Source organism: Sinocyclocheilus rhinocerous, unplaced genomic scaffold (genome assembly GCF_001515625.1).
Source record: "Sinocyclocheilus rhinocerous isolate Xijiao unplaced genomic scaffold, SAMN03320098_v1.1 scaffold2303, whole genome shotgun sequence".
NCBI classification, from domain to species: Eukaryota; Metazoa; Chordata; class Actinopteri; order Cypriniformes; family Cyprinidae; genus Sinocyclocheilus; species Sinocyclocheilus rhinocerous.
In genome coordinates this window covers 26,255-33,549 of record NW_015634487.1, presented here as the reverse complement: position 1 = coordinate 33,549, position 7,295 = coordinate 26,255, and the positions used below count along the sequence as shown (strand labels likewise).

At 39.6% G+C, this 7,295-nt stretch overlaps 1 protein-coding gene across 1 annotated transcript in view; it reads left to right on the top strand.

The window, feature by feature from the left end:
- Window positions 1-916: 916 nt before the first annotated feature.
- Window positions 917-7,295, top strand: part of LOC107745688 (dachshund homolog 1-like) — a gene marked incomplete at its 3' end in the record, with an annotated part of 25,859 nt that continues 19,480 nt past the window's right edge. Inside the window, exon 1 of the mRNA XM_016559609.1 lies at window positions 917-1,028. Coding sequence (XP_016415095.1) covers window positions 977-1,028 — 52 coding nt within the window. The remainder of the gene's footprint in view (window positions 1,029-7,295) is intronic.

Genomic DNA, 7,295 nt, shown 5'->3' with positions numbered 1-7,295 from the left:
GTTTGAAAAAATGCTGGGACGGAATCACCTTTTTTGGTAAAAATCAGGGGAGATGTCCCTAGTGGCTGCAGCGCCCTTGGTAACAACAACACCGATTTATTTGGGACACTCTCTGTGAAGAAATATTTACGTAAAGGCCATTTTAATATTCCGTTTTTGCCAAAAAATACATGGATGAACAGAACAGAATGTGTGCAAAATTATCTGACAATCAGCTCGGAGGGGCGTTTTTTTTTTTTTCCTCCGTCGGACTTGCGCTTGTTGAGTCATTAATCATTGTGTGATGTTGGTCACTCATTTCAAGTAATAAAAGTTTCCATCATAAACGCACAACAGGTCTGAGTCACTCAGTCATATCAGCTTCCAGCTATGACTCCTATTAAATCAAGCAAGCAGAACGTTTCCTAAGGCAGCCATTGCCTTTTAATTTCCTGAAGAACCTTAGAATATCATTCATTACCAGAACTACACATATTTGGTTTTTTAAAAGTCTCATAAATCAATAGTGGCCTGACTGCAATAATTATAACAAGTTAACATGTAATTTTCAGGCTGAAAGCCGCATGGCCGGATTTTAGCATATGCAAACGAGGTAATTCAAATAGTGTTGGGATATTAATACAGAAGGGCAGGTAACGAGGTACGGGCTATGAATTATGCATCAAAAAGTGGTTGATCTTCAATAAAGGAAATGAATTCACTGTGTAATCTAATTAGTTATGGAAGTCTATTATGTCGAGCAGCAGAAAGCAACTGTCCTTGAAAAGGAATTTATTTACAGTACATGTTAGCTCTTCGGAATGGAATTGCGTTCTGGTCCGAATGTTAACGGCAACCTCTGTCTCTCACCCCTCCCCTTCTTTCTCCACTTCCCTCTACCTCCCCCTTTCCACCACTTCACTTCTGTTTTAGCTCAAGACCCGGGAGGCCTCCGAAACGGACCCAGAGTATAACATCGCCGGAGAACCCTCACATCATGCCACACTCGGTGCCGGGCCTCATGTCGCCGGGAATCATCCCCCCCACAGGTAATGCACACAGACCTCCTCCCGTGCCCCAGCCCTTTCTTGCAGCAGCCTGCTGCCCATCCGTTAAATGGCACGCTGCAAAATCTGACAGCCCTCATCCAAACTACCAGCCAGAATCATTGACTGTCCTGGCCGACCCCCCTCCCTTCCCAGCAAGCCCCCTGTGCAACCACAGCTCCAGAATAAATTGGAGTGGAGAGTTGTTCTCTTCCAGATTATTATAGTAGATGCTGCATTCTGCCTTGAGTGGATTTTAATTAGCCTGATTAAATCCACTTCACTGCTATATGTACATAGGCCGATGTGATGTTAAAGTAAGCTTATCGCCACAAGAATCAACAACAACCGTTTGTGCTTTCAGTTTGCCTGGAGCAAGGCTTATGCTTTTGTTCTATTTACGGCTGATTTTCATTGTAGCGGCTTTGAAGTCTTTTGCGAGAAATGGTCCTGATTTACATATCGTGCTCTCGGTTGTTCTGCCATCTTTTAATAACACACAGTCATTAGGTTATGGTTCACTCCTTGTTAATGTACAGTTAACTTCTCGTTAAGTCTCTCTTGTGGTTTCTTGAGCAATTATTGAACACAAAGCCATATAGTTCTCATTTTCAAACCTAAGTACCATGTGTTTGTTTTTGTTATTTTTTCATTGCAATGTATGGTGTTTTCTGTCCTATAGAACAAATTATCTTGCTGTCACAAAACAAGCTACCACAGAGTCTTTATACAAGCAGCTCTTCATGATGACTTTACATTTAAATGCATGCATTTTGGCAGAGACTTTATCCACTGTGACTTACAGTGCATCCAATTTAAGCATAAACCTAATGAAATGTATTAATTGCCAAATTTTCTTTCTTATGTTCTTTGCTATATAAGTGTAGCATTCTGTCTCTAAACTTGAAATTTAGGGGAAACTATTGAAATTCCAGCTTGGCAACAGAACTGGTAATCTTGAACAATGCCGGTGAGGCATTAGTGAACCATTCGGCTTGGGAAACTGCATCCAGCTGCCCCTCCATATCTGAGTGAGGTCAGACTATCAGTGTCTTGTTTAGAATCAGGAACTCAAAGGCCATGTGGTACAGGATGAGAGCCCAGGATGAGAGTCTACTCTTTTTAGTTCTCAGCAACCACGACAAAAACCCTTTGATATCCAGGCCTTTAAACCATGAGAAAGGCTCTGATCTTGAAATTTTGGTTGGAACTTCTAAAGAAAAGTAACATTTTATACAATCAAGTTTGTAAGGGTCTTTGGTTGACAAAGCGGCATGCAATGAATAGATGCAGTGAGATTTGCTTACATTCGGCTTTCACTGATCTTGGACAGCTAGGATTGGGAGAGCAAATGTAAACAACAGTTAAAAACAGCATGAAGTGGTCCTAGCTATTTTGTTAATGTAACTTCATCATAAAGGGGTGTAATTGTAATATTGGCAAATGTTCAGGACCTTTGTGCTTGAACTTCCATAGCATGTCATTTAACACCATACTTAAACTGCTAGAATAGAGATATTTCCAGCTCCATGTTGATTCCTGTTATATTGAGCAGGTGACTTAATAGTTAACAAATATTATGCACCAAAAATATCCCTAAATGTGTAGCATAAATCTTACAGGTCAGTTGCTTTGGGTTTGACAGAAATAAGAATCAAGAAATGGACCAAGAATGGATAATTTGACATTGTTTACACTTCCATTCAAAAGTTTGGGGTTAAGACATTTTTTATTATTATTTTATATACTTACCTGGCAGGGGAGACACCATGACCAAGAAGGTGGTTCACTCAGGGCGAGACTTGGCCATTGCACGCCGGCCGTGCTGACTGCTGCGAATTCCCCAAATGTGGGAATCTCGACTGCATAATTTATGGTAGTGGGGGACTGCATTTGTACTCTTGGGGCAGTTGTGGCCTAATGGTTAGAGAGTCAGACTTGTTACCCAAAGGTTGTGGTTTCGAGTCTCGGTACTGGCAGGGATTGTAGGTGGGGGGAGTAAATGACCAGCGCTCTCTTCCACCTTCAATACCGCGACTGAGGTGAGACCCTTGAGACCCTTGAGCAAGGCACTGAACCCCCAACTGCTCCCCTCCCAGCAAAAATGGCTGCCCACTGCTCCGGGTGTGTGTTCAGCTCATTTCTGCAAATATACTGGGTAAATAGAGTGAAATTTGGCCTCTGTCTCTATTAGGATCCCGCAACATTAAGTCAGTAGATAAGCACTTGCTTATCATAAGCATGGCTAAGTCACTCTTTGTGTACTGATGTGAAGTTAATCGGATCTTAATTTAATTACACTACTAGTGGAAGGAGGCACATACATTCCTTATTTGTTATAGGAATGTTCTGACATTGAGCAGGTATGGGGCAGCCCGCATGTTAATTAATAATGAACATTCTGACAATATTCAGAGGCATGACAGCGTTAAGCCAGTCTGCTGCTGGTTCCTTTGCATATTAATAGATCCTTCATTATTATTTAATATGACAGCTGCTCCAAGGGCTACGATCAGACCCCATCTCTATTATTTGCTGTTTTGTGCGCAGTATGACAGTACCATGCGATTCTTTATTTGTCAAAGTCCCCTCCTCACGCCATCGTCTTGCGCCCATCTGCCCGCTCGTTCTCTCTCAGACTCAGCTGTATATATATATGGCTGAAGAGATCCTTGTGTCTGTGAGAAAACAGACACGAGTGTTTGAATTTAAAGGTGACTTTCAAAAGTCGAAACATTGCGATCTGCCATTGGTGCTTTGCATACTAATGAATGCTAATTGAGGTAGGAGTGGGTTGCTCTTTGTGATGTTCAGACATACACAGGCACTACGAGTGGACTTGTAGCTGATGTGAAGAACAGTTTGTGGATGGGCACTCTGATCTAGATGTTACAGTGAAACACTCTTGTAGCCTACGATGGATGTTATTTGTGATCTAATGAACCAAACTATCTCTCTGGAACAATATTGAATGATAAGATAGAGGAGGATCCATAAACATACAATTGGCTTTTGCATGCTTGTAGTTTGTAGCAGTTCTTCTCAACTGGTTTTACTGCAGTTTATTTATTTATTATTTATTATTTAGATCAAATATTTCATAATTAGTATTTATAATTGTATTATATCTAATTATATATTGTCTCAAAAACTTGTCACAAACCATGTTTATTCTAAATGAACTAATATTTAATCTAGCCTGGGTTGTATCTCCTTTTTCCTTTTGTGGTGTTGTTGAAAAAAAGGCAAAATTTTGTTTATTTATTTACTTACTATGATAAAATATTTCCTAATTAGTATTTGTTATTTTATTATGTCTAATTTATTATATCTAATTATATCTAATTATATGTTGTCTCAAAAACATGTCACATACCATGTTTATCCTAAACGAATGTATATTTAATCTAATCTGGGTTGGATCTACTTTTTCCTTTTGTAGTGTTGTTGAAAAAGGGCAACATTTATTTATTTATTTATTTGTTTGTTTGTTTTTCAGTGGTTGAAGGTTCGATTTGTCCTAAATTCTGAAAAGTTTAATTGGATGTAAAGCCTTTGCCTTTAATAACACTGTCTTAAAAGTTGGCAAAGCTTTTTTTGCTATCATACTTATGAACAATAATATGGTTAGTAGCATATGTTCTTTCATTGCTATCTTCGAATTTACCATTTTTGGGTCACAGTCCACCAGCCGAGAGCCACTGGTCTATGCTGTGATAGACTAATTGAGCAGGAAAATATTGTAATTGTAATGTTTATTGATAACATCCATACCTTCAGGACATTTCATATAGACATATCCATTTTAGTTGATAAATGAATATGAGAGATGTGTTTAATGCATTACTGAAGTGCATAATTGCTAGACTAAAAATACCCCTAAATGTAACTCAATTGCCTGACTTTTTCACGCAAGCAGCTGGAAGGTGATTTTATTATTTTTTATCCACAGGTCTCTGCTATGCATACATCTCATTTAGAAAACAGTTGACTCTCTCCCATTAGACGCAAATGAAGATTGACCTTCAGTGTGACTGGAGGCCATATTTATAGTGGAGGAGGGGAAATAGATCCCCTCCGCAGCTGTAGGGCATGAATATACAACAGCAAACGAGAGCGGCCACTCCGACACCGTGTATACGATTCATCAATATGGTACTGATGTACTTTAAAATGCAAACAAGCCCAGAAAGCCGGTGGCATGCAATGTTGCCCACACCATCTGCCTATCTGCTGCTGGGGAGGCAAGGTGGCGTATTAATGCCACATGTTCGATATCTTTCTTTTTTCCCTTTCTCTTCACGCTCAGGAAAGGAGACAGAGGCCAAATGGCCAAAGTTGAGTCATGTCAGTGAATGTGACAGTTTAGTGATGATGAATTTACCAATTGGCTTCCCTCACGTGGGGGGAAAACAAAAGTCAAATGGGACATGAGCGTATCACTGATTGATGCTACAGTAGAGGATTTGGGGATTTTAAGGGCTGTTGTCTTGGGAAAATTTTAATTACTGACTGCATCTTTTTAATAAGTTTACTAAAAAGCGATACATATTATATCTCTCAGTTTAGCAACAAATGACAAATGTGTAATTATATGGAAATAACACATACAATTGACTGACTAATGTAATGTAATTTTTATAAAATATATTCAGTGGTTTATTTATCTGCCACAATAATGTGCTTTCTTTAATATTAATATGCAGTTAATTAATTGGCATATCTCGTAATTAATTGTATTTATTAATTTTTGGGTTAATTGATTAACAGGATAATAAATAAATATACAGAATGCAGATCTGTTTAAATGTTAAATTTAAAAAAATGCATTCAGTTATGACATATAATATTTTTATGAAGTTGCTCAGCCCTTATCCCAGAATCCACTTTGCCTTCTTATCTCATACATGAGACTATTGTACTGTAACCATTTTCAATACACTGTACGTATAAAATGAAACCGAGATCACAGGATTCACTGAACAACGCTGGGAAAAAAATCTCTGCTTTGATTCATCCATTCACATCATTTCATTAATCTTCATTAATGGATTCAAGGTCTCTTTCAAGGATCCTCCTTTTACTTATTGTGAGTCTTTCAGGTGTTTTGTCATTGAAAAAGAGTAAATGACAGTGTTTCAGTTCTTTTCCAGTCTCCCCGTCTCCACTGTCCTCCTTTTAAACAAATCAAACAATGGAAAAAAAATTAGGGCCAAAAGACTTTCAGTCGCAGCGTTCCTGTTCATTCAGAGGGAATGACAATGGATTTGAAGTCAGCTGAGAGCATTTAAAGTACGTATGTTTGAGATGTTTCACACATTTGTGTGTGTATGTGTGTGTCTTTGGATTCCCACTGTTTCAGACTGTTTTCACTTTGTCGTACATCCCCACCCGTTTATTTACAAACAGAAACCATGGCAACATGTCAGTCCTGATATGTTCTCCTGACTCCATCTGTCACCATCAAAGCTTAACGCCATCATCTTTGTATTTAGAGAGAAAAAGAGATGGAAATGAGAGAAGACGTACACAACAGTGAGGCTTCCAGCAGAAAACGTTGCATCAGTCCAATGGGGCCAGCTGTGTAATCAAAAACAGCAAAGCTACCGTCGGTGATGGGATGCAAATGATCCGCTCTAGTTAAGACGCGGTGCTAGACTGAGTTAGGCTAGTGATGAGAGAAAAGACCGTGCCAAACAGTTAAAGAGCAGGAAGCAGTTTTCCCTTATCTTTTCTGAGGTAAAGCCCTACTCAAAGTAATGTGCGATCTCAAAAACATGAGTTTAAAATTGTTCATTGATTACAATTGTTTAATTGATTACATAAATAATATATTAATATTGGATACTATTGAATACTAAAACAATTGGATACATTTTTTTTTTAATTGTCAGCAGATCGTCTCGGTTACGTATGGTAACCCTCGTTCCCTGAAGGAGGGAACGGAGACGTCACGTCGGTGACCGACGAATTGGGATATCGCTTCGATAGACCAATCCACTTTGAGTGTAAACTAAACGAGCCAATGCACATTGGCGGGTGGAGGCAGCAGCTGCCCGCCGGGGCAGGATGTGTCGGATCGTCTCAGTCTGCTTCTGGGCAGCCGAGAACTGCTGGACAAAGCTCTCGACTGCGTCACCGAAGAGGCCGGTCTGGGACACAGGGGAATTGAGGAACCGAACCTTGTCGGTGTCCCTCATGTCTGCCAGACACAGCCAGAGATGGTGCTCCTGGACCACAAGCGTGGACATCGCATGACCCAGAGAACTC